Source organism: Rhamphochromis sp. 'chilingali' (assembly GCF_963969265.1).
Source record: "Rhamphochromis sp. 'chilingali' genome assembly, chromosome: 5".
Classification (NCBI taxonomy): domain Eukaryota; kingdom Metazoa; phylum Chordata; class Actinopteri; order Cichliformes; family Cichlidae; genus Rhamphochromis; species Rhamphochromis sp. 'chilingali'.
The window spans coordinates 25,823,165-25,849,983 of NC_137932.1; the positions used below are offsets into that span (position 1 = coordinate 25,823,165).

At 43.8% G+C, this 26,819-nt stretch overlaps 1 protein-coding gene across 9 annotated transcripts in view; it reads left to right on the plus strand.

Annotated features, from left to right (window-relative positions):
- Positions 1-26,819, plus strand: part of LOC308396545 (unconventional myosin-VI) — a 159,072-nt gene that overhangs the window by 39,132 nt on the left and 93,121 nt on the right. For all 9 annotated transcript variants that reach the window (XM_080881937.1, XM_080881934.1, XM_080881930.1 and 6 more), the window contains exons 5-12: positions 774-903; positions 1,618-1,723; positions 3,473-3,528; positions 3,605-3,702; positions 4,191-4,355; positions 8,634-8,714; positions 17,876-18,056; positions 22,770-22,914. In XM_080881937.1, coding sequence (XP_080738063.1) covers positions 774-903; positions 1,618-1,723; positions 3,473-3,528; positions 3,605-3,702; positions 4,191-4,355; positions 8,634-8,714; positions 17,876-18,056; positions 22,770-22,914 — 962 coding nt within the window. The remainder of the gene's footprint in view (positions 1-773; positions 904-1,617; positions 1,724-3,472; positions 3,529-3,604; positions 3,703-4,190; positions 4,356-8,633; positions 8,715-17,875; positions 18,057-22,769; positions 22,915-26,819) is intronic.

The following is a 26,819-nucleotide window of genomic DNA, read 5'->3' on the forward strand; positions in this document are numbered from 1 at the left end:
CTGAAGCTGCCAAAATAAAACGTTTAATGAATGAATAGATTAAAAACAACTCATATAAATCATATAAACCCTCAGCTGATGATTATTCCTCCACATGAGGCTCTGATAGGAGCAGCGGGGCTACACAGGGTGTCTTTTCACCCCAGGGGGCTTTTCGGCCCGGCCTCACACCTTGAGCACCCAGCAGGGGCTCATGTGACCTCTGCTGCCTTTGCTATTTAGCTCCATTTTCCTGTGAAGCTTCCAACTGATGTCAGCTGGAGTCAGACTTGGTCCACACTGACACCTAGTGGCCGAGGAGGGAACTGCACTGTGAAGCTCACAGAGGGCATTTCTGATATAAATCAGGTTTTATTGATAAATGAGGATATTGTAAAGCTTTAGAAATCTCTGCAGCGATTATAAATGTAAATCTAAACCTCTCCAAAACTTTTGAAAACACAATATAATCATTGTAACCTCCATGAAGACTGGAAACACAATCCTCAATCACAATGTGATGCTCAGGAGTTTTATGAATTCTTGAAATTCTTGAGATGTGGCTGAATGCTCGTATTACTGGCTGATATGGAGTTTGGATCAGTACAGAAATTCAGATTTTCTGATCCCGATTCCGTTAAACTCTGACAGATTTTGGAGCCTCTCACTTTTTATAAGTGCTGAAAGAAAACGTTTGCTGCTCCTTCAGGAGGAGGCAGAGAAATTAGAGACTTTGTTGGTTTTATGAGCCAAATAAGTGATTTTTATTCCTCTTGTTCTTGTTCTTCTTTCAGACATTTGTAGCAAACATCCTGATCGCCGTCAACCCGTACTATGACATCCCGAAGCTTTACTCGCAGGAGACCATCAAGAAGTACCGGGGCCGGTCGCTGGGCACGCTGCCGCCGCACGTCTACGCCATTGGTGAGCAGCTCAGTTTATCACAACTTTTACATGCTGGACAGTATTTCCAGGAACTTGTCCCACATTTTTGTTCTGTGCTCGTGACTAAAGCTCAGTTTGAGCATTTTTGGTGTGTTTTTAGAAAGAGGGAAACCTTTCGTTTGCCGTGATTTTAAAAACACAAACAAATCGTAAGCAGAAAGCCTCACATTAAAGGAGAGACAAGAAATGTTCTGTTAGTTAGTGAAATCTACCTGTGGAGGGAACAAGGCATGATACATCTCTGCAGAGCTCATTTTAACCTGCTCGAGTTGAGCAAAGTTTGTTTACATATTCAGAAAGTTAAAGACTCCTGAGACGGTTTAGAGGTCAGTATCTTTATTTTAGACTTTTTAAGCAGTTTTTGGTCATGGATGCTTTAAAATGTCCTAATCCCTGTCATTTTTATAAGACTTATTTTAATGTTTCACAAATTGAACAAGATCATTAAAGTCATTAAGAAATTATCAGTTTAATCGTCCTCTAATAATTTAATACCAAAAGCAGTTCTTTTAGGGTGAGAGTTAATGTTGTAGTTCACAATTTGTTCACTAGGGGGCAGCCAGCACTCAGATTTCCCAGAGTCCCCTGAACATCACGGTACCAGACTGACTTATTGAAACCGCAGGGGTTTAATATCTGTTTGATTTTTGGGGTCAGCGTGGCATCTGATCTAACTGCTGCCTCTGTCTTCAGCTGATAAGGCATACAGGGACATGAAGGTCCTGAAGATGAGCCAGTCCATCATCGTCTCCGGGGAGTCTGGAGCCGGCAAGACTGAAAACACCAAGTTTGTTCTCAGGTGAGGGAGGCGAGGGTCTCGTCTTTCAGCGAACGCGGCGACGACAAATCTGAGAAAATTATCCACGTTTTCATGTTCGTGTGATTATTGTAATGTGACCTGTACTCGGAGCTTATATACACAATCAGTTTTGATATCATCGATTTTCATTTGACCTCATTTGTGATTTTAATTATCAGCTTGTTTTCATAATTAATTGATTGTTTTGTCCAGAAAAGGTCGTAAAATGGTTAAAAGGCCTGTTTTAGTTCATTTAAATGTCCTGTTTCATTTGACTCACTGACCCCAAATATTTTCTACTCAGAGTTATTCTGATAACTCAGAGTTTAAAATATTTTGCAGTTTTTCTTAAGAAATTACTTATTTGATTATTAAAAGCGGTATTTGATAAATGCTCACACAAAATCTGGACTTTGGACATGCTAAAAGCTGTGACATTACAGTGTTTAGACGATGTGAGCAGAAACGTTTACAGGCAGGTGAGAGCCGGTGATTCTAATAATGCTCTCCTCTGAAGCAGCTTTTCAGTAAGATGTCACGGTGTTATCCATGGTAAATGGCCTGTTTTTATATAGCGCTTTACTAGTCCCTAAGGGCCCCAAAGCACTTTACACATCCAGTCATCCACCCATTCACACACACATTCACACACTGGTGATGGCAAGCTACATTGTAGCCACAGCCACCCTGGGGCGCACTGACAGAGGCGAGGCTGCCGGACACTGGTGCCACCGGGCCCTCTGACCACCACCAGTAGGGGTGAAGTGTCTTGCCCAAGGACACAACGAGCAAGACCGTCCAAGCCGGGGCTCGCACCGGCAACTACAAGGCGAACTCCCAACTCTTGAGCCGCGATCGCTGGTGGGCGATTGAAGCCAGAAATGAGCCTATTTGGATGAAAGGGTTAGCAGAGATATCTGCTGAGTACCAAACTATTAAAGGTCCTCTCTGTAGACTTGTTGGATGGTCGGTACCACACAGGAAGTGATGTCATCGCTCAGATAACCGCAATAAAAATGCTCCAGTTCGGTGATTCACTTAGCAGGCACGAGGTTTAAGCAGTGAGGTGTTAAAATATTCACCTGCAGTAATGTGGGAGTCTCACCGATGAAGCCAGCCTCTAGTGGACGTCTGAGGAACTGCAGGTTTGGGCTTTGTTTTGCCAGTTTTTCGCAGAAAGGAAGCGTTTCTGTGGAGGTCACAGGAAACTGTACTGTAGGTCATCTACTAATTGGAAGGCAAAAGTGTCCTCAGGGAGGGAACAGTGTGTTAATCAGAGCATGAATACATGTGAATAGGGGAGCGAGGCATGATGTATCAAGTGCTTTAAGTGCTCCAGTGGAAAAGCTCGATATAAGAGTCGTTTACCAGGAGCACTGCGGCAGCCTTAAACCTGTGCAGTGACCCTCTGGTAAACCCAGAGTTTCTGCTTTTCTGATCACTTTAACCTAAATATTTAACACAGTTGTACTTCCTGCAGAGCATCGTTCTTTGCTTTCACACAAACATCTGACAATCTACCGGATTTGTTTTGTTGAATATCAGAAATGGTCTTCTTCCTCCTTCTTACAGCATTTTCAGCAGTATTAAAAATGAAATATGGTCCAACAAAAACAGTTTTTATTGAACAAACTTTAATGTTTACTTGCTTTAAAAAACCTTCAAGGCTGTAAACCTGTGAGAACCTCTGCTTTAAAATGACAGACGAATCGCGTGTTCTCAGGTGTTGATGATGTGCTGTGCTTGCAGATACCTGACGACCTCGTACGGAACGGGTCAGGACATCGACGAGAGGATAGTCGAAGGTGAGGTCGCTTCTGCTTCTCTCATCAGCTTCCTGTTGAGGTTTGAGTTTGAACTCGACTTCTTTCTCCCTTGCAGCGAACCCTCTGCTCGAGGCCTTCGGGAACGCCAAAACTGTCCGGAACAACAATAGCAGTCGCTTTGGGAAGTTCGTGGAGATCCACTTCAACGAGAAGGTGCTCAGGGCCGTTCTCGCTCAGTCGATCACGAGCTTTAACGTCTGCTGATGAAAGTTATGAATTACAAATGAAGCCGCACTTATTCAGCACGATCTGTTTACGTTGATCTTTCTGCTTTTGTGAAGAGACGCGATTTGCCCTCTGCCATCTCAGATGCTTACGCAGCATAAACTCAGTAATGAGGCCTCACTTATGATCATTTATCTCTTTTGTTTCGCTCTTGTTTATGTGTCCTATAAATCACCGTATTTCCATGTTACCCAAAGGCAGACTCTTCTTTGTGATTTCCAGCTTTATTATCTACATTTTTCTTCTTTAAACTATAATATGAGATAAATTCTTTATATTTAATATTTAATTTCCATTTAATTCACCATATAATTTATTATAATGACAAAGTGGCAGGATATGAAGATGAAACGCGCTGATAGATGCCATAAATGAGGTTTTTTTTTTTTGGTTTTTCCCCTGCTCTTCCTCCTCAGAACGCCGTCGTGGGCGGCTTCGTGTCGCACTACCTGCTGGAGAAGTCGAGGATCTGTCGGCAGAGCCCCGAGGAGAGGAACTACCACATCTTCTACCGGCTGTGTGCCGGAGCTCCCGAAGACATCCGGCAGAAGTTTCACCTCAGCTCTCCGGACACGTTCCGGGTACGGATATTAAGATTTTATCATCCTGACGCTCGATAAGCCCAATCAGATGGGCGGGGGCTGATGGCTGATGAATGAATGGAGGAGGTGCAGATGATGGGTGGGGGCCTGATCGCAGACTTGATGGAAGGACTCTGTATTTTTCTTGTTTCTGTCAAACCAGCACTGAGTGTGTTCTTCTTCATCAAAGCCCAAACCCCACAAAAGTCCTTCATCACCACGAGCTGCCCAAAATCTTAATCCGCCACTGAAAATAGTCCTCAAAACACCACAGTCTCCTGATGTTTAAGTCATGTTTGCTGCCAAAATAATCAAAATAAAGAAGAGAGGGATGACTTTCCAAGCCCACGGTTCAACTTCTGGATGCTGCTGTGTTATTTTTATCACTTTATTTCTGTTTTTTTACTCTCAGCCAGTGCAGCAGTACAGTTAACTGTACAGCAGTAATATTATTGGTCAGATAGTTGCATTAAAAATGCTTTTTTACAATTTAAATTGGTTTAGTTATACAAAAAATTCCAGGAGAACTACTTTCTTTCTGCTTCCAGCATCGCACACCATTACTGTTTACGTCCTGCCAGGAGCACTCGAGGCTCTCGATGTTGCTCTTGCACAGTGATTTGGTTTGTGTTTGTAGTTTAGTTATTGCAGCCGAGGTTGAAGTGCCTCTGCCTGCAGTTGTTAGGTTTGAATCAAAAACGGGTAACGGTAGAATTTTTTTGTTATTACATAATTCTGTCTGAAGCCTAAACTCCCTCCAACTCCATATTTGTGCTCTTGTGCTCTCTATATTTGTCCTCTGTCTGAAACAAGCCAATTTAGCTCCTCCCCCTTTAAGCCAGCTCTCTTCTGACTGGCTGCTCTTCACGAAGAGAAGATGATCCCTCGTGATGTCATACAGATCCAAGGGTTGAAAAAACTATGTGGAACTGAGTGTTTGAAGCAGTTTGAAGGCTGAGCTTGTGGTTCATGCGTGTACATACACTGACCTCATGTGAAGCGTCGGCTGTGTGTGCTCAAAGTCTGCAGAGCCTGGTGTGGGGTGTGACTCCTGGGTCGACTCTATGTAAGGAGGATTCCAAAAGATCTAAATAATGGTTTCAAAATCCAAGAAAGTCAGATGTCACACCCTTTAAACTAAGAAATTCAGCCTGCTCTTTCCCTGTTTGAACAGCAGGGGGCAGCTCATCCTCAGTAAAGCCCACCTGCTGCACATGCTCTGTTTATCAGCTGTCAGCGGTGGATGGAGAGCGGGGAGAGGGGGTGTCAGGTGCTCGTGTTTGCCATCAGGTTTGCCACCTGCAGCCACAAACGCAGACGTCCACAGTCCTGAGGTAACGGAGGCAAAAGCAGCCGTGATGGCTGTTACATGACGGTGATGAACTCGTGTTGATTTCTGTGCCGTCAACGCTCTAACATGTAATCTGTGACAGAGCTGAGAGGTTAGACGGGAACGTGTGACTTCTGAGTGCCTAGCAACCGGATTTTAGGGAAAACAACAACATCACAGATACACAAGAATCATGACAGCAAATTAAAGTTAAAAAGCAAACAGACTGAGAGATGATGGTTTTGCTTTCTTTTGGTTCACCTGAGAAGAGCTGACTCATCCTCATACTCACATCTTCTGGAGGAGAAGAAGAAAACCTGAGGTCACTTTCTTTGTTCAGGGTCGTTTCTTTTATTGGCAGCTTCTAAATTCAATCATCTACTCTCACCTCCGACGTTTGCTCTACGGCACCCGCCCCTGTCCCCCTGCAACTTATTACACCACCTGCATCTTCTGATGGTTCATGCATCTGCACTTTCCCCCGATGATGCGGAGGGAGAAAAATGCTCACACGGTTTGAGCCGTGATGAACTCCTGAAGTTCAGCTTTTGTGCATCACAGGAGGAGCTGAGGTGTGTTCAGGTCCACGAAGGCTTGTTTAAAGGGTCAAAGTGCTGATGACTCCAAAGAGAGCAAGAAGGTGTTTTCATCATCAAATACTGAAGAGGACATGAAGTGCACTTTTTTCTAAGGAGGGAAGAGAACATGAAGCAAAAAGGTAAAGGAAGAAAAACAGTGAATAAAGAAGGAAGCAATATGGGAAGATGCTGTTTCAGGAGGAAAGGCGGGAAGGAAGGAAAAAGGAGGAAAGTAAAAAGACAGAAGAATTTCACTTTTTAGAAGAGGTGGAAGAGGGGATAGAGGTTGAGGAAAGATGATAAAGAAGGAAAGAAATGGGAAGAAAGCTATAAGGAAGGACAGAAGGAAACAGATAAGATGAAGGAAGCAAGATGCAAACAAATGCAAGGGTGGAAAGAAGGAAATAGAAATAGAAGCGGTAACCAACGAGGCTAGATTAAGGAAATAAGGAGTCAAAGGAAGAAAGAGGGAAAGACAGAAAATGGAAATTAAGGACGTAGACAACACAAGGCTGAAGGAGGGAAGGAAAGAAGACAGAAATGGAGGGTAGAAAGGTGAAAAGAAAGGACATAACGAACCACATAAATATAAGAGTAGTCTAGATGAGTAGAATAGATGAGTGTGAAAAGAAGACATACAGGACAGGAGGCAGAGAGGGTGGAAGTAACTGAGGAAGCACCAGAAGGAGGATAGAAGCCAGGAAACAAAGGAATAAGGAGGGCTGGAAAAGAGAAGGACAGAAGGATGCAATGGAAGCTACATGAAGTCCCAGAAATCTTGAGAAAAAGTACTCAAGTATTTACTGCAGTAAAGGGGCCGAGGTGCATTTCACCTCGGCGGGGTGACTCTGAGGTTTTTCAGGAGGAAAACGAGACGCTCCCATCGGCGGTCTGCCGGGGAAATGGAGGACATTCGGTCCTCCCGGTGGCTTCGGCTCTAATGAAAGTTTTTGTTTATGTTCATCTTCTCGGCGAGAGAAGGGCTCGCCTCTGCAAACAACATAAGCCCTGGCTCGAACCAGCCTCCCCCTCTTCCCAAGACACCTGGGAGGTGAGCACCAGAGCCACTGTCATCTCGTGTCTGTGAAGAGAGGAGGAGGATGTCAGCAGAGCAAAGCTGCTTTTAATGCAAATGCAATTATCCAGGTGAACTCTGACCGTCTCTGAAGCAAAGCGTTTCCTGCACACAAACTCTGAGAGCACAGCGTTCCCATTTGACTGATGATTTAAGCCGTAAAACAAAGCGCTTCCATACATGGAGGCGCGAGGCCGCCTCTCAAACACTCGAGTCGGAAAATGACATTAGTGCAAAAACGCCAGTTTCTGCTGCTTCATTTCTAGTTATTGTTGCTATGTTTTAACTTTGACAACAGGACATTTAGCTGGATTTGTTTCATTTCTGCTCATTTTTTACCTTTTGAAACTGCATCTTGAAGTGTTTTAGATGTACAACTTCACAGGACGAGCCTAAACCTAAACTCAACTCTGAGATAAATATACGAATAAAGTTGTTTAAGAAAAATGCTGATAATAGTAAGTGACTCATATAAGACTACAGAAATTCACATTTTCTATTGAAAATATTATTTTTCCCTTAGTTATACTAGTCTGAAGCTTGTGCAGTCCTCCTTAATGTAATCAGTTATTAAAATGTATTTCCATGGCTCTGATTTTGCATATTTATAATAACACAGTGATGATAATTTTATTTCAGTTGTACTTTTCATGCAAGTGCTTTCCAGAGCAGGGAGTGCCAATAAAAATACATACATTTAAAAAGAATGGATAAATAATCAAAATGAGTTAGTTTTTTCCCCCCCAGGATTTATAAAAGCTATGACAACGAACTAAATACTAAGTTAAAAACAGCAAACCAGAGATAAAAAAAATCAAAGCTGCTGTCAGTCCAGGGGTCTGAGGATAAACAGCCTTTAATGTCTGATAGTTTTGGATCTTTATCTTTTATTTGTAGTTTTCAGGACTCTGGACTCCAAAGACCACCTCTGTCTGCCGAGTGCGATTCAAAAACCTTTTTTGTTCTTTGAAGCTGACAAACTGCGTGATAGTTACATTTATGAAGTCGAGACCCAAACAATCGAAGAAGCTAAAAGACCCAACTTAGCAGATCTTTCCCCCCATGGTGGTCTGAGGAAGAAGTTCAGGGCATTTCTGCTGGAATGAAAGCACGGTGGATTAATCTTATGAGTCTTTTTTTTTTTTTTTTAATGGCAGACTTGCACAAGAACAGCTCACGAGGTTAACCACACCGGCTTGTATAATGTCGGGTGATTTCTGATGTGCTCTTTCTTTTTAATCTGCCTTTGAAACTTTGCTCATCTTTCCTCTCTCTTGTGTCTCATTGCTTTGCAGTACCTGAACAGAGGATGCACTCGGTTCTTCGCTACCAAAGACACAGACAAGCACATCATGCAGAATCGGAAGAGCCCAGAGGTACAGTATGCAGAAAAGTCTCTGAGTTCAACCAGTTTATGAAACCTGGACCACAAAATAAGCAGAAAAACACAGTTTCACTGAAATGTGAGGCTGATATTACGATATTACAGCAATAAAGCAACATACTGATCATTCCAGTTGTATATTTTATTGTTGAACTCTGAATCATGCAAAGCTGCTCTAACAGAGTTCAGAATAATTCTTATATTCATGATTCTGGGACCTGTGCAGCTTCTCAAATCATCCTGTATCTGAAAAGAGGTGTTTTATCCCCTCCTCCTTTAAGTAAACTGTATTCTGATTGGCTGCCACTCATAAACACTGAGTTTGGACAGCAGGTGGGTGGGGATTCTTGCCGGAGGTGATCATATCTGGGATATCCACACTCTGTGACATCATAGAGAGCAGAGAGTAGGAAAAAAACTGCGAGTTTAGATAGATCAGATACAGATCTGATGAGGTGATTTGGTTTCCACAAACAAGTTTAGTTGCTAAATTGAGTTTTTGAGCTGCAAATTTTCCCTTTTTTCTTTTCTTTAAACAGCAGAGAGGACTTTTTGTCCTCTTGTAGCTGCAGTAAATTTGTGTCCCCCAATAATTCCATTTCTTAGAAAGGAAACTCTAAAAACTGAGAAGAAAAACGTCGACTCATGCCCCTGTGGGCTGGAAGAAGGGAAACGGTCGCTTTGCAAACTCCATTAGCTCCTTGTTAAACCCGACTCAGCAGATTCGTTCACGTCGTTACGCCCTCCAGCTCCGCTTTTCTTCTCACAGTCGTTGTGTGAGCGAGCCTCTCTTATCTCTCCGATCACTCTGTCTGTTTGTCCAGTGGGAGCTTTTCAGAAAAGAATAAAAGATCTAAGAAGTTGGCTTTAACTTATTTGTCAATGTGTGAAATAGTCTTTTTTTTTTTTTTTTTTTTTATGGGGGAAAAGAAGAAGAAACCTGCCTGTGAAGCACGTGTGTGTCTTCACTGATAATTACAGACTTTTCATGAGAAACGTGTGTGATGTTTTTCATCTGCACAGAAAACCAACATGTGAAAGACTGAAAAATGAAAGAATTTATCCTGCACACGAATAAAAGTCCAAATTCTGATTCAGCCAGTACAATGCTTTTGCACGCCCAGCTTTGGTTTGTATGTCTGTTAAATTATTTCATTTAAATGATCTTTTTCTAAATTTGTTTGATGATCTGAAACATTTATTTGTTACAAATATGCACAAAAATAAGAAATCATGAAGTAATAATAATAATAATAATAAACTTTATTTATAAAGCACACTTAAAAACCAAGGGTATGCCAAGGTGCTTAACAAGTAAAATAGAGTATAGGAGGGGGATAATAGAAATTGGACCAAAGCAAGTACTAAATATGCAAGCAGATAACTGTCACTAATACATAGGAAAGCAACAGGTACAGAGCAAACAAGAATTTAAATGAGCATAAAAGTGCATGATATAAAATCATAAAAGAAATATTAACTAGAGGGAAAGGCAAGATTGAATAAGTGGGTTTTTAATCGTGATTTGAACAGTGCAATGGAATCAGATGCGCGGAGGTCGAGAGGAAGGGTATTCCACAGTACCGGGGCAGCCAGAGCAAACGCACGGTCACCCCGGGACTTCAGTCGAGATCTGGGTTGGGTCAGAAGTAGTTGAGTGGCAGATCTGAGTGTTCTAGCAGGAGTATGTGGTTTGAGAAGTTCACTAAGATAACTTGGCGCTAATTTATTAATAGTTTTGAAAGTAAGGAGTAATATTTTAAATTGAATACGGTACTTTATGGGCAGCCAATGCAGGCTAGCTAGGACAGGGGTAATATGGCAAAATTTCCTGGTACCAGTCAAAAGGCGGGCTGCTGCATTTTGGACTGTTTGCAGTTTAAGAAGAAGAGAAGAGGGAAGACCATAGTACAAGGAGTTACAATAATCCAACCTGGAGGTCACAAAAGCGTGAATAAGCTTCTCCAGGTCCTCATGCGGAATATAATGCCTAGCCTTAGAGATAAGGCGCAGTTGGTGGAAGCTAGATCTCACTACAGCAGACACTTGCTTATCGAGTTTGAGCGAGCTATCCAGCAGTACACCCAAGTTACTGACATAGTCACAAGAAAAACTAGCAAAGGAACCCAGGGCAGCACAGAGTTGGGCACGAGGGATTTTACTGTTGAACACCACAATCTCAGTCTTCTTATCATTTAAAACGAGGGAATTACTCAGGAACCATTCTTTGACCTCCCGCATGCATTCTTGAAAGTAGTGCAAGGACACAGCAAGGTCGTCAGTAAGTTCAAAATAGATCTGTATGTCATCGGCATAACAGTGGAAGGCGATATTGTATTTTTCAAAGATTGCGCCTAGAGGGAGCAAATACAATGAGAAGAGAATAGGGCCTAAAACTGATCCTTGAGGCACACCACAACAGACCGGAGCGGAGGAAGAGGAGAAGGTGCCTAAGTGAACTGATAAGGATCTATCAGCGAGGTATGATTTAAACCAGTCGAGGGCAGTGCCTCTAATACCCACAGTGTGCTCAAGTCTTAGTAATAAAATGTTATGGTCTACCATATCAAAGGCCGAAGAGAGGTCCAGTAAAACTAGGACCATAGAGCGTCCAGTATCAGTGATTACAAGAATATCATTAAGAACTCTAACCAACGCTGTTTCAGTGCTATGCAATGGCTTAAAGGCAGATTGAAATTTCTCAGCAATATTGTTCGTGTCCAAGTACGCCTGGAGTTGGGAGAGAACTAGTCTCTCCAGGATCTTGGACAAGAACGAAAGCTTAGAGATCGGTCTATAGTTTGAAAGGTCATAACAGTCAGAATTTCTTTTTTTAAGAATCGGGTGGACTACAGCATGCTTAAAGGACAAAGGAACACAGCCTGAGAGCAAGGAAAAGTTCATAAGAAATAGGATACTAGGTCCGATTACATCAAAACAGTCCTTAGCTAAACGAGATGGAAGAATGTCAAGCACAGTATTGGTGTTATTCATTTGAGCAACTAGCCGCTTAAGAGTCAAAAGTGACACAGGCTCAAACTGGTGGAAAGTTGAAATGCACTCAGGAATGGGGAGAGGATATAAAGCAGGGGGAAGGGAGGACTTAAGAGATGAGACCTTTTTTAAAAAGTGAGTTTGAAATCGCTCACAAAGACCCTGAGAATGAATTAAAGGCATGTCCGGGGAAGGGTTAACCACAGAGTTAAAAATTTTAAATAAGGTACGGGGGTTATGGTCATTGGCCAGGATGATTTTGGACAAGAAGGACGTTTTGGCCGTTTTAGCAGCACTTTGGAATTTTAAGCGGCTAGTCCGTAGCATGTCATGGGAAACCTGAAGTTTATCTTTTTTCCACCTTCTCTCAGCGCGCCGACACACGCGACGTAAGGCGCGCGTAGTGTCATTAAGCCAACACTGAGAGTAGGTTCTAGGGCGCTTCATCTTAATGGGGGCAACAGTATCAAGGATTGAAGAAATCAGCGATAACAAGGAATTAGCACAGTCATCAACCGAGTGAAAAGAACAACAGTCGAGAGTGACAGATGCAGAATCCAAGAAAGACATAGAGAAGTTTGACATCGCTTCAGCATTAATTACACGTAGCGGGCGAAGGGGAGCCGCAGGATGTAGTTCATTAGTGCATAAGCCAGTATCAAATATAACTGGGAAATGATCCGAGATCCCAGCGTCACTTATATCCTTGATACAAATGTCCAGACCATATGAGAAAACCAAGTCCAAAGTATGTCCTTTAACATGCGTTGGGTCATTAACCCACTGAGCCAGGTTAAAAGAGTCCGTTAAGGCAAGGAAGTCTTTAGCAAATGAGTCATCCTTACAGCAAGTGTGTATGTTAAAATCACCGACAATGAGAACACAACCATACTTAAAAAGAACGGAGCCTAGGAAATCAGCAAAGTCCGTGATAAAATATTTGCTATATTTAGGCGGTCGATAAACCACCACGCAGAGTGTGGTCGTGGATGCAGTCATCTCCAATAATTGGACTTCAAAGCTAGAGTAGGTAGGTGAGGGTAGCTGCCGAACTGCATACGAATTCTTAAAAACCGAGGCTACGCCGCCACCCCTACCAGTAAGCCTTGGTGAGCTAAAAGCAACACAGTCCGACGGAAGAAGTTCAGTAAAAGGGATGAACTCACCAGGACGAATCCAGGTTTCAGTCAGGAATAAGGCATCAATCCCATTAGTGGAGATGAAGTCATTTAAAAGAAAGGTCTTATTGACCAGCGACCTGACATTAAGCAATGCCATCCGTATCCTAGGGGCTAAGTCGCCACGGGTGGTGCGTCGTAGGACACTTAGGTTGCTTCGGCAAACGCCGCGTCGGAGCGATGTTATCCAAACCCGAGCAGGAGAACATGCCACAGGAATCGCAGGGTAGACTTCATGGTCGGCCAAGCAGATCCAACGGTGGGTGAGCAACTTAGCATCAGAGCGCTCCTGGGAAGCGCTGTCACCATCATGACAGCGAACATCTGGAAGCAGCTGTTTCACTTCATGGCTGTAACAGCTGTAGCTGGAAGAAGCTTTCAGTTAAAATAGAAATTGAAGGAAGGAGATTTACAAAAATCAGGTTTCAGCTTCTTAGATTTTCTTCAAAAACATATATCTGTGTTAAAAATTTAGAAACAAAAAAAATCACGTATCACACAGCAAACGACCAGCACAAAAATGGACTCTGTAAGCTGCTGGGAGCAGAGAGATTCTGGTCCATGCTGACGTGACAGCTTCACAGACTGCACAGAACATCTGTGATGAGAATCAGAGGCGCTCTGTTAGATTTAACTGTGGACTCAGGCAGGCTGTGGGGTTTAGATGGTGCTCGGATGATACAAGGCAGGATGGATCCAAATTCTGTTGAGTCTGTGTGAACTTTATATCAGTTTCCTGTTTTTTGGCTTGCAAGACGGACACCTGGTGTGGTCTTCTGCTGCTGTAGCCCATTCAGAGATGCTCATCTGCATACCTTCACTGAAATGAGTGTTTAACCCTGTCAGGTCAAAGCAGTCTGGCCATCACTCTCCTGTGACATGTGACTGGATATTTTCTCCCTTGTGTGGGAAACTCCCAGCAGATCAGCAGCTTCTGAAACACTCGGACCAGCCTCAATCCAATCTCATCGACTTATTAGATGTAATATTTAATGAGCAGGTGTGTCTAATAAACTGGCCTGCAAGTGTATACGGTTAAATAATAGGCCCATAAGGCGATAAGAACGGCATTGGGAATCTTAGAACTAATTGAAAGTTTGAATCTGAGGTTGTTCGTTAACACGCCGGTCCATCTGTGCTACCTAAAGCCTCAGAGATGGAAATAAACTGACAGTAAAGCTTTGATTATATGCATTTCGTTACGAGGCAGCAGATAATCCTAACAGCAGCCACCCTGTGATAATCCATTAGTGCTGTTGTGTAATGTTCTTGCCTGAAATTGCTCGCTGCAAACAGGCTCTGCTTATATAATCTCCTTGTTTTCAGATGCTTCATATATAAACAGCAAACATTTTAATTAGCAGCCAGACCGAGAGCCTCGGTGCAGCGCGGGACATTTAACGCTGTGCATTAATAAGAGAAGCTCATCATGTGAAATGAGCTCCTTTCTTTGCCTATGGCTTTTGATTAATTATGCACAAGTGTTCTATTACAGCGTCTGTACACGGCTTCCTCTGCAGTGCGTCGGTATTAATTATTGCAGCCATTAACAGGAGCACGGACGGTACATCGGAGCGCTGCTGAAGATGGCGGATGGAAAGAGGAAGAATCCGGTCGCACACATCCATCACTGGTGGTTAAGAGCATTGTCGTTTTAGTCTTTCATCTTCATCTCACCGAAGATTTAAACTGTACAGGTCTCTCGGTGAAGAGCAAGAATAGTTCAAGGTCTTACAGAACAGTTTTTGTAAGGTCTTTATGTGAGGTACTCCTAAAATTGGATCCGGTACAGTCTCTAAAACAAGTCTACCAACACTGTCCTCTATGATGATATATGCACAGCCATCCGTCCATCCATCCAGCAACAGTCTAAGACCTCCCTCACCCCGGCCACCTGTTCCAGCAACTTGCCCCCCTGTTGTTCCAGAGAAATATAATCTCTCCAGAGAGTCCTGGCTCTGTCCCAGCACCACCTCCCGATAGAACCTCCCCGAAACGCCTCAACTGGAGGCTCCAGAGGTGGCATTGTTGGAGTTTAATGCTTTGTGGACTGGGTTGGAGGTCCTGGTGCTGCTTTTAAATCTGGTTATATGCACATTCAGTCTACCTTCAGTTTTATTCACGTAGCAGACCTTTATCTGGCTCAATGAACTGTGACTCAGTTCAGAGTCACAGTCGTCTTTGCTTTGTAGATGTTTTATAGAACCCCAAGAATCAGATGATTCTGTGTGAGCAGCATTTGGCAGGAAGAAACCTTCTGTAGAACCAGACTCGGGGACGGGAAGCCATCCGTGACTGACAAAAGAAAGTTTATAGATGCCGTGCATCATGGGAAGTCCCAAAGCAGTGTTATCATACAGCACGTTCTTATTCCTCAAAGTGTCCAAAATTCCAAACAGCAAACCAGTAAAACAACAATAAACACAAAAAACAACTCTAATATTAAATTCCAGTGACATCAGGGTTTCTCTTCAGAATAAAAACATGCAGAAGGAGAAAGAAGCTGACTGATTTTTCGACAGATCTGCTCCTCGTCCTTTAAGTCAGCGCAAGGGTGAAATAGATCAGGTGTCAAACTGTGGACTCGCAGAATTAAACTGTTTTTGGCAGAATGAAAAAAACAGATTGTTGGACAACGGTCCTTTTGTTGTAGCCCGGGAAACACAATTATCTGGCAGCATCAGAGTGGGAGGCTTGTTTAATAGAAAGGAGGCACACAAAGGAAGAAAGTTGTCCTGGGAAATGATCTTCGGAAAGTTTGTTTTTTGCGTGTCCTCTTGCTTTATTTCATGACTTCCTCAGAGACCCAAGTAAAGAAGTATTTGCAGACAATCTCCAGCTTTTGTGCCTTAACTTGAGCTCTGGGAGGGAGGGCGTGCGGCAGGGCAACTCAGGTAATATCTGATAAAATCCCGGATCACAGAGGAATATCCCGCATTAACTGTGAGGCGGCCTCGGAGATCAAACGTTAGGGAAACTCGAGCTTCGCCCCTCCCGCCCGGTCCTTCGGGTTCACGAAGACAAATTGTGAGCGGGATCAGTCCCAGATTAGCTCGAGTGTAGCTGCTGTAATCTCTGATAAATGATGTGCTGTATGTCTCCTCGCTGCTCCGGCTCGTGTCACGCAGGACGACCAGGTGATTGGCTGTTTCTCCTCTCGCTTCTGACTTTCCGAGCATGCTTTCAGCTCTGCAGTGCTTTCTGCTCCTTCCTGCTTTGTAGAAAATAATCGAGCCTTTCAGTCAACCTGTGTCTGCTTTTGTGCATCTGGGAATGTCACAGTGCAGTCGGCCTGTCTCAGAAATGGGAGCTTTGCTGGTCCAGCCCATCAAAGATCCAAGTGGACCGTATGTGGCTGTCTAAAGGAATTACTTATCTTAGCTTAATGGCTGCCTGAAGCTGTCCTGTGCCTAGATTTGACTCCACTGTGGAGTTTATTCTAGATGCGACAATATTTATGTCACTTCCACCCAAAACTGCAATATTAACTAACACTTAACTTTATTTTGATTTATATCCTAAGTTTGGATTTGACTCTGCACTGAAATAAGCGCAATGGTGGCTGACAACAAACCACAAGTGCCGTGTTTTCTTCATTGCAGTGAATTACTCCTGTTTCATAATATCAAATCTGTGTAATTATACAAACTGGGGTAAATAAATACCAGAACAATAATTTATTAATAATAATTTGTTACATTGTAACACATTAATGTTGCAGCTGCAGATGATTTTAGTCAGGCTGTTTCAAAACAGGACCACATATTCACAAATGCACATTTTAAATAGAGCACAGAGTGTAGTGCATAGGTGTCAAACTCTGGCCCGTGGGCCAAATTTGGCCCGCAGCCTAATTACATTTGGCCCGCGAAGCCATACCAAATGACCATTAGAGCTGGCCTACTGGTATTATACAGCTAACATATATATTGTTTAGTATTAAGCTTTGCTTGTTCCATATTCAGTTTTCCAGAAAAACTTATTTGAGTCCATAAGAAAAGATTCATTCTTATATCTGGAGGAAGATTTTTTTTTTCAATAAATATTAATGTTAGGCCACGACTTTGTTCCAGTTTTGAATTTTGGCCCACTGTGTATTTGAGTTTGACACCCCTGGTGTAGTGTTTTCATCCTTAATGCAGTGGAGTAGAAGCAGAAAGCAGTACAAGTACTCAGTTACCTTCCATAACCTGTCCTATGCGAGCACCCAGCCTATTAGTGTTTGCTGGGAGGCTGCTGGGCTCTGGCCTCGTGCAGGTTTCAGCTTCTGTGTTGCTAAAGTTTTTCTTCAGATGATTTTCAGGCGTCTAAGTGAAATTTATTCACATTTTTGTCTCATAACCAAAACTCCTAATGCTCCTAATGCTTCTAATGTGTAAATAAATACCGGTTAAACTGACTGATGTTTGCAGAAATGCTCCCTTCTGGCTGTTGATTCGACTGCTTGAGCTCTATTGGCGGGGGGGAAGGGAGAGAGAAATCTGGAGAGAACCTGATTAAATGGAAGAACCGGCTAAGCAAAATAATTCGTTTTCCACTTAATCCACTATCACAAGGGACACGCGTGCGCTGGCGTCTATAGTTTAGCCCGTGGTTATCGTTACAATGCGGCATTCCTGAGTGAGTTTTTCAGGTGTGTGTGTTTTTCTTCCTACTTCTCTCTGCTGAAGATTGTGCTTCTTCTTTCGCTGCCTGCTCTGCTTTGTGCAACACGATCAGTGATAAACAGGGTGATTGCTGCACTCCGCAGAGTGAAAGCATTCGGCTCGAGATTAAGTTAGAATGATTTGGAGATTCAGATTTCTCCAAAGTGAAGGAAGAGAAGAGAGCAGGTAGGCAGAAAGGTAAAAATGACAAGCGGTAAAGAAATGAAGTTAGAAGTGAGTTGTGTAAGAAAGGACATGAGAATAAAAATATGAAGGAGATGGAGATGAACGAAGATTTTTAAATGTCGGTGACGTTTTCTCTCCTGGTTCCTCAGCACACAAAGTCGGGCCCGTTGAAGGACCCGCTGCTGGACGACCACGGCGACTTTGCCAGGATGTGCGTAGCCATGAAGAAGATCGGCCTGGACGACACAGAGAAGCTGGATCTGTTCAGGGTGGTGGCCGGCGTGCTGCACCTCGGCAACATCGACTTCGAGGAGGCCGGAAGCACATCAGGTGAGAACAAGAAGTCACACATGTGAACCTGTTTTTGGACTTGGAGAAGACGTTTCACGTCCTTTGTGTTCTTTGGGTTTGTGGGGCATCGCTCCTGTTGTCACGGGGTGTTCGGTCCGTTTACAACCTCAGACAGAGTTTTGGTCAGACTCAGTCAGAGTGTAGTCGATCGTATTGGGGGAAACTTGGTTCATTATTTTGCAGACTTTTTGAATCTGCTGATTGGTAGATGACTACTTGGTCCGGAAGCTTCTTGGAGATGATGTGATTCTGTTGACAACCTGCAGTTTGGTGCCCAGAGCGAAGTCACCGGGTTGTGAATTGGCACCTCTAAGTTCAAGGCTGTGTCTTATTCCGGGCTGGGAATGAGTCGCTGCTCCGATTGGAGGAGTTTGGTGTCCCGACTCGTGCTCAGCAGTGAGTGAAGAAGGAGCAGGAGGCTCACTAATGCAACGTACACGTTAGATGTAGATCAAGGCTGTTGATCTACATTCCCACCATCACCTTCAGCCACGAGCTGTCGGTAATGACTGAAAGAATGAGATTGTGGAGGGAAGAGTGTGAGTGGGCTGTGCCTCAGAGATGGAGTGAGGAGATCGGCCATCCAGGACAAGCTCGGAGCAGAGCCGCTGCTCCTCAACAACAAAAAGGAGCTGGTTCAGATGCTTTATGAGTCTGCTCAGGACGCCTCCTAGCTGAGGTGTTATGGGCCACTGGGAGGGGACCCTGAGGCAAAACAGGGACTTTTTGGAGAGTTTACGAAATTCAGCTGGCCGGGGAACGCTCTGCTCACACTGCCACCCGGCTAAGTGTGATGGACGGATCAGAAAAATCCCACACCGAACATTTAAAACAGAAAAACGTGAAATTCATTAACAGCGTCGTGAAGATAATAAACCCTTAAACTTTCTGAGAACCTCAATCAAACTTCTTTTTTCTGCATCCCAGGTTGGTTGATGTGTCGCTGCCATTTTGACTTCCTCAATTTGTCATTCAAATGTCAGATTTCACACGGAGATGATTCCAATCAAACACAAATAGCACAAGGCCAAACAGGTCGTTCTCTTCGACTTTAAAAATGCAAAGACGTCACGTCAAAGCATTCACTGAAAGACGGGAGGGAAACGCAGCTGTAGTTGATGTGGGGATGGATGTCAGGTTTACCTGCATGATCACGCTGCATTAAAATCACAGTCCTGAACAGGAAGGCATTTTAAAAAAGTGCCTTTGTGTGTGTTGGTGCTGCTAAAGCCCGTAACGCCGTCTGACCTGAAATTTAGCTAATGTGAATAAAGTTCTGCACCGAAATGTTATTTAATTAAACTTCCTGTGCTTGTGGTTTACATATCCAACCGCGTCCATCAGTCTGTCTGACAGAGAGCACCGATGGAGCGATTAGTTGTGCACATTTTCCAGAGTTTGGACCTTCCTGTTTGCACCTTCACTTCCACTCACTGATTACGTTTTAGCACTAAAGCCTACTTCAAGAACCCTTCTCGATCACTCTCCACGGTCATAAGTGAGCCACAATCCCAGCTTTGATGAAGCTGTGCTGATTGATGCCCCAGAAAGGAGAAAAGGGTTGCGTAATCCATAATCCACAAACCTTTTGTGTGGCTCTGCTGTTTGTTTATTAACCAGCTAGTTATTAAGTCTGCTAACAGAATAATAAGAAATTAAAACTACACCAGAAAGATTGACCCCAACAGATCAGGACGGATCAGGACGTGAAGCACTGTAACTCGACGGAGTGCGACGTGGCTGGTCGTGAGCTCTAACTGATGAGGTGGGCGTTCTCCGAGCGGAGCCCTGCGGCGCTCCGTGATTGCATTTGCTCTGTATCAGAAGTCATCCATCTCTCGGGCTTCCCAGCTCCTAAACGGCACCGGTTTGGCTCCTGAGAGGCCGACGCCTCTTTGATCTCATCCCTCAAAGCTCTGTGCTGTGATTGATTGCTGTAATATTCAGCCTCGATCTCCCTCCGTCTCACTTCAGCCTCGTTGCGATGGCTGATAGATGTCGCGGGTCTGACAGCGGCGTCACGGAAAGACGTTTTCTTCTTGTTGCACTTTGTTTTTTTTCGCAGATGAAAAACACTCAGAACACTAATGACTAATCTCGAGTTATTTTTCTCTGGCTGAGGGGAAATTCATTAATTACACAGCCAACAAACTAATTCTGTAATTATTCCAGTGAATATTTCAGGGATTATGCTCTCTGCACTCGCAGAGGCATTTTTCTGTGCCTCGTTTTTCCACAGCGGTTAAGACTCGAATCCTCAGGGAGGCTCAGTTTCCATGAAAATCAGCTGATCCTTTGAACTTCAACTCGGTCTTGAAGTTCCTCCCCGTCGTTTTCTCCCTGCGCCGGAAAGAAGAGGAAGCACAGCAGGGAGCCTATTAAACGGACTGGTTCTCACAGCAGGGGGCTCACTTGGCACATGTTTTACAGTAAACAAGGACAGAGCGTTCAGGCCGAGGAGCCAATCAGATGGGGCTATTGAGACGGGCTTGGCTTGCAGTTGCAGAGCGGTCCCTCGGGGAGCTTTTAAAGAATATTTACTTATCTTAGACCCAGAAAGCATGTAGAAAGTCAAGTTCATTTAAACAGCTATTCCTAATGCCGCCGTTCACACAGGAGGATTTCATTTATATGAGTTTTCCAGTGCGATCTGACCAATCGGACCGCAGCATTTGGCAATGAGTGCGCTCGTAGCTGAAAGCACGCATCAGCACTGAATATAGGATGATATGGAAACAGTCAAATAACTTCGACTGCATCTCTCAGCCTGTTTGTGGTTTTCAGGTTCTTTGATCACATGACAAAAGAGAGCGAGAGGGCGGTCTCATTAAAACGTTTCCATCAAGGATGAGTGGTGTAGAGCGGGGACGTTCTAATGAGGTCCAACCTTTAGCCAACAGATTAATTAGCGGATTCATCTCTGCTGTTTGGCTGTAATAAGTCCACTCAGACGACGGTGCTCTGAACGGCAGGATGGAGTCTCTTCAAAAGGTCAAACTGCTCTGAATGTTCTCATTTCAGCTCGTTGTTAAAGTCTTCCCATGAATCTCCTTTGGCGCTGGTGTCAACGCTCGCTTCTTCTCTGGACTCGATTCATTTCAGAGTAAACTGAGAAATCTATCCAGAGAGGCTGGAAATAACGGTCCTTAATTAACTGGGATTCATGTCCAAGTGTTCGTCTTCTGTTCTGATTTGTGGTTTGAGCGCTCGCCTCTGCGGGGCCTTCTTTCACCCTCCAGTTATCGATTAGGTATTAGCTTAGCTTAGCTTTCAGGGGCTATCGATTCCTGGCATTGATTGGAGGAGCAGCTGTAATGATGTGAAGCCGTGTCACGGGGGTTCACGGCTGCTCTAATCCAATCTTTGATGTGAACGGCTTCCGTCAGCAGCCTCAGCCCTGAACACCATCGGACTGCCTTTCATGTGAGAAACCAACTTGTCACTTCCTGTGGTCTGTTCACATGCCGAGGCGTTCATACGTAAAAGCCTGCGTCATATACGGCCTTCATCTTATAGTTGGATTCACTTGTCATGCGAGTGCTCGCTGTCTGGTAAGTGTGGGGGGTTTAGCAGGTTGCTACATTCATATTTTACATTCACGTAATCCTTTGGTGGGTCGGATCAGCTGCTGCCGCCATCGGCACAGAGCGGTATAGAAACAGCTTTTCTCCTTTTTCTCCTGCTCACAGTGAGTTAGGAAAAGATGAATCTTCATTGATCCAGCAGGGGAAACATGACCTTTTTAAATTGAAAATTTCAATAAATAACCCTACCCCTGACCCTAGATGGGAAGAAGTGTGGCATGGCTCCATAGTGGGGCTATTAAAGCGTAAAAATATAAAGGAAGTCTTGTGAGGTGTTAAAATATCAAAGTGAAAGGAAATGAGGAACATGTTCACAAAGACTTGCAGATGCATATAGATTTCGCCCCACCAGCATTTTTCCCATTTTCTGTAACCGCTGATTTATGTCGTGCCTTAAAGTGACCTCACAGCCGACGACACATCCGCTCTCTGGTGGAGTTTCACTTGTTGTGCATCTCACAGTTTCTATAAAGCGACACACGGTTGAGTTTAAGAAGCACACGTGTGATTGTTCACTGCTTTATCAGTGATGTATGAGTACAGGAGTTCGGAGATTCTCTGATTGCACATAGGAAGATGTAAAGATGAGACTTGTGGATGTTCTCCTCTGGTGGTCAGCAAGGCATGGTGACGTCACAGTTGGCATGCAACGACCAATGCGTTGACCATAAATCAGACCAAGAGTTTTGGTTTTAAAACCTGTGAAACTGTGGGTTGGTTCTGAAAAGACACCAGGTTAGAACTCCGTGTGGACCGCTGTAGTAATCATGCTCCAGGCTGTAAAAGCCAACCAGAAGACGTTTCTCTTAAGAGCACTCAAAACTTACATTGCTGTCAAACAAAGCAACAAACATTTCTTGAAGCGCCACTTTGATTTCTGGGTTTCCGGGTCAGGAATGTGTAGCTATTGTGCAATGCATTCCTCGGGTTGGATTCAATAAAAGTCTATAAGAAAACAGCCCTACATTCCTGGCTGCTCAGGCAAGATACTGAAACGCGAGTTGCTCCTGACATGCTGATGGGAGTGTGTGAGAATATTAGATAAATAAGTGTGTGTGTGTGTGTGTGTATATTCAGTACGAGTTTTGCCCTTTTCCTCGTCTTGCAGGCGGCTGCGCCATCAAGAACCAGTCGAGTCAGACGCTGGAGCACTGCGCTGAGCTGCTTGGCCTGGAGGAGGAGGACCTGCGGGTCAGTCTCACCAGCAGAGTCATGCTCACGACAGCAGGGGGCGCCAAAGGAACGGTGATCAAGTAAGAAGCTTCTGTCACTCACACAGACACACACAGACAGTCAGACAGCTGTGTTCACATCAGAGGACCTTTCACTGATTTATGTGCTACCCATGATCACTGCATTACTAACACTAACCAATAGTTTATTACAATGATGATGTCACGGGGACCAGAGGAGGTCAGGTCACCACCAGAACGTCTCTCTCTCTCTCTCGCTCTCACACACACACACACACACACACACACACACACACACACACACACACACACACACACTCTGACATTTTGAGGATCTCAGAGACCGCCTTGCTGCTGTTGGGTGGGGCCTCATGCTGAGAGGGACTACAGGTGTTTTGCTGACTTTAAGCCAACCGGTTTGTTCCTTTGAGCTCTGTGGTGTCGACCAGTTTAAAATGAGACGCTCTCACACATAAAAACCACCAGCTGTGCCTTTAGAAGGAGCGTAGAGGAGCATGAGAGAGCATGCTCGTCTCAGAGGGATTTTACTGATGATGATGATAAAGGTTTTAGGCTGTAGTTTGGCACCACCTGGAGCTCCGTCTTTATATCAAGGACCACAAAGGAAGCACATCTTTGACTTTTATCTTTGTCTGTGTGATTTCATCTCTTTCATTCCTGGATTTTTTTAAAATTGCTAGAAAACATTACTTGTAACTATTTGCTGGATAACATGGCAGCTTTTGCACAGTGAGAGGAAGCACTGACATTCTCCTCTTGATCACGTAGATTTGTAAAGCAGGGCTTCTTACGGCTCAGTTTAACTACAGAGCAATGTGTACTCCTAATGCCAGTCAGGAAGGCACCTGCTGTAAATCTTGGCCAGATCAACCAAGTGGATCATGAAAAATTAGATTTCCTTACTGGCTCGGTCAGGGCTCGGGTTAAGGACCGCCTCCGGTGCGGCAAACCGTGTTACTGTTTACCGAAAACAAAGGACGTCCAAGTGTGGTGCATAGACTGTATGTAAAAGATGTACATAGTCATTGGCTTAATATATATTGTCCTGAAGCCTCGATTGGAACATTTTGGCCGTGCTGGTGTTTTCAAAGCGGGAATGACAGACCTTCAATTATGAAGTAGCCACATCCCAAAGTGTGGAACATGGTCCCCAAGTGGGTTGTGAAGGTACTCCAGGTAATTTCTGTGAAATATTTACACTTTAAAAAGAAACTGAACTAATAAATAAAGTCATAGGATTTAAATATCAGTTACTTACTGTAATTTTTCCTCTTGCAATGTCTTTGTGATCCTGAACTCCTCTCATATCCCATCATTAGGAGGGAAGACGTTAGTTTGGAGAGACAAGCTATAAAAGTTCAACAAGAGAATCACTAGATCGAAATGATCCATTGAAATTCTTGATGAGATGTGATTATAGGTTTGGCTGGGAGCGTAACATTGGGCATTCAGTACCCTTCAAAACTGTCTGTGGTGTATATTTGCTGTCTTGAAGCTTTGTGTTTGGTCTCCACCAACCTGCGTGTGAAGTATCTGCCTCCTGAATGCACGGCAGTGTTTCCAGTTAAACTCTGTGTCTGCCGGCTGTTTGCTGCCGAGCGGAGCCTCCACGTGTTCACTTTGAGTTTTCAGTGAACTGAAACACGTTTTCCTGTCTGACAGCTCTCACCGTACAGCTTCTCACACTGTTATTGTTTAAAAAAAAATCTACTGTGCCTGCAAAAAGAATTGACAGTTTGAAGCTTGACTGAAAGCTTCAGAACAGCTGCCGAGTGGAGTTTGTACTCTGAGACTCAGATAGAAGTTGAGTAAATATGGTCATAATTTTATTTTAACTTTGTTTCGTGTTTTTTTAAACCTTCCTTCTCCTACTGCATCTTTTGTAGGGTGTCCTACGTAACTCCTCGCTAAGAGCCGGCTGACTCTCCGCCTCATCTCGTTGTCCTGATAAACACCTGATTGAATCTGAGTGTTTTTGCCAAAACTTATTATGAATAAAGTGGAGGGCCATCTGGACTCTGATTGAAGCGCCGGGATGCTCAAATGAGGTTGATTTGAAAAGGTCAGAGTGGTGGCTGAATGTTTCAGGAAGGTCGTTCCATCGTATTTTTCATGTTTTCCTTCAGAAACACAAGAAAAATACGAAACAACCAAGCACGTACGCCCAGAATCCATATCAGCTGATCGGGGGCCAACAACCACATGGTCACATAGTTTCAACCCATCGGTGTCCCTGGCAGTAAATCGAAGCTGTAGGTATCTCTAATCCCCTCAAACTCTTTGACGTTTTCTCCAGTGAATAATCAGGAAAAGAAGATCAAACATCTACAAAAGAATCAACCAGAATGAGTCAGTTTTTAGCTTTAGATCAGGGGTGGGAAACTCCAGGCCTCAAGGGCCGGTGTCCTGCAGGTTTTAGATGTCTCCTTGATCCAACACTGCTGATTTAAATGGCTAAATCACCTCCTCAACATGTCTTGGAGTTCTGCAGAGGCTAGTAATGAACTTTTGATTCTGATTTGATTCGATTCTTTGATTTGATTCGTGTGTTTTGACCCAGGCTTGAGGCCTAAAGTTCCCCTACCCCTGCTTTAGGTGATGACACAAGGGCTTGAAACGCTGAAATACGGTACCAAGTCTCAGTCCACCCCAGTGCCCTCACTGGTCTCTAATTCTTTCGATAGTCACAGTGTGACGGGAACATTTTGCTCTTTGCTGCACAGAAGGGTTGGGTGGTGCCAAGAAAGCTAAAGCAGTACTTGGAAGCCAAACATCTGAAGGTCGCTGGATTTGAACCCGATGCAGAGAGCGTCGCATTGGCAAGTCCAGTTTTCATGAGCCAGGCGTAAAAAGATAAAAGCTGAATTTAATTGAAAGTGACTTCAACTGTTTTATTATTTATTCATGTTGTGACACTTGGGGTGGCTGTAAAACTCTTCTGCTTACAGCTTCTGGAACGTGTTTTTCAGCCCAGAAAATTTCAGCTCTCATTATGAAGGAAGCTTAAAAATATTGGAAAGAAACAGGGGTGTTAGAAAAACCCCATCCTCATGTGCTTCCATCTAGTTTCCTTAAAATCCAGTCCATTGTGACACTTTAATTTGGATTTTTATTCCTGGGCATAAACACGTAATCCCAAATGGGAATAAAAGAATCCTCATTATTTCAAACTACTTTCAAATGTATCTGGGGTCAGAACATGCTTCACTACATGCCCGCTCTCTGATTTATCTTAAACTTCACACTTTAACCCGTCAACAATGTGATGCAGAAACTTGTAACACCAAGAGGGAGCAGCATGCACCAGTGTGCTCAGAGTGAGGGAGTTCCTGGTCTTAGGCACTTTAAATCAGGGTGACCTTTACGGTTTACTGCAGCCTGAAAGGGATCACAGATAATGCTGATAAAAAACATCATCCGTTAATATTATTAATGGCTCTTATTTAGAAAGAAAGGCGAGAGGAATAAAGGCAGACACTCACGGTGGATTTAAACAGTTTGTCTTTGGCTGGCTGCTTCAATTATGTGAATCTAAGGTTATATAAGATGTTGACTGTCTATGTGTCCGACTTTTTATCATGCTGCTTCTGGACCAAATGTCCACTGAGGGTTTTCTGTGCTGGATGCTCATAGTAGATGTGGAAGTTCTTGAAAAAAAATGTAGTTTTTTCTTCTCTGGGCTCTCTGTGCTGTCATAGAAGCTGTTCAAACAGCAGCGACCAATGAGAAGAAAGCTTGCTTAAAGCAGCAGGTACAATTTTACCTTTTAAAGGTGTAAAATACCAGCACACGACAAACAGACACCATCAGCAAGGAGTCCAACAAAGGTGACAGAGTCCTGTAAACATCATGCAAACAGGCTTCTAGACCTCTTTACTGCTCAGGCCAGTGTGTTTGCCTCACACCTTTATATAAATGTGCACATTGAAATTCTGTCCGTCTCC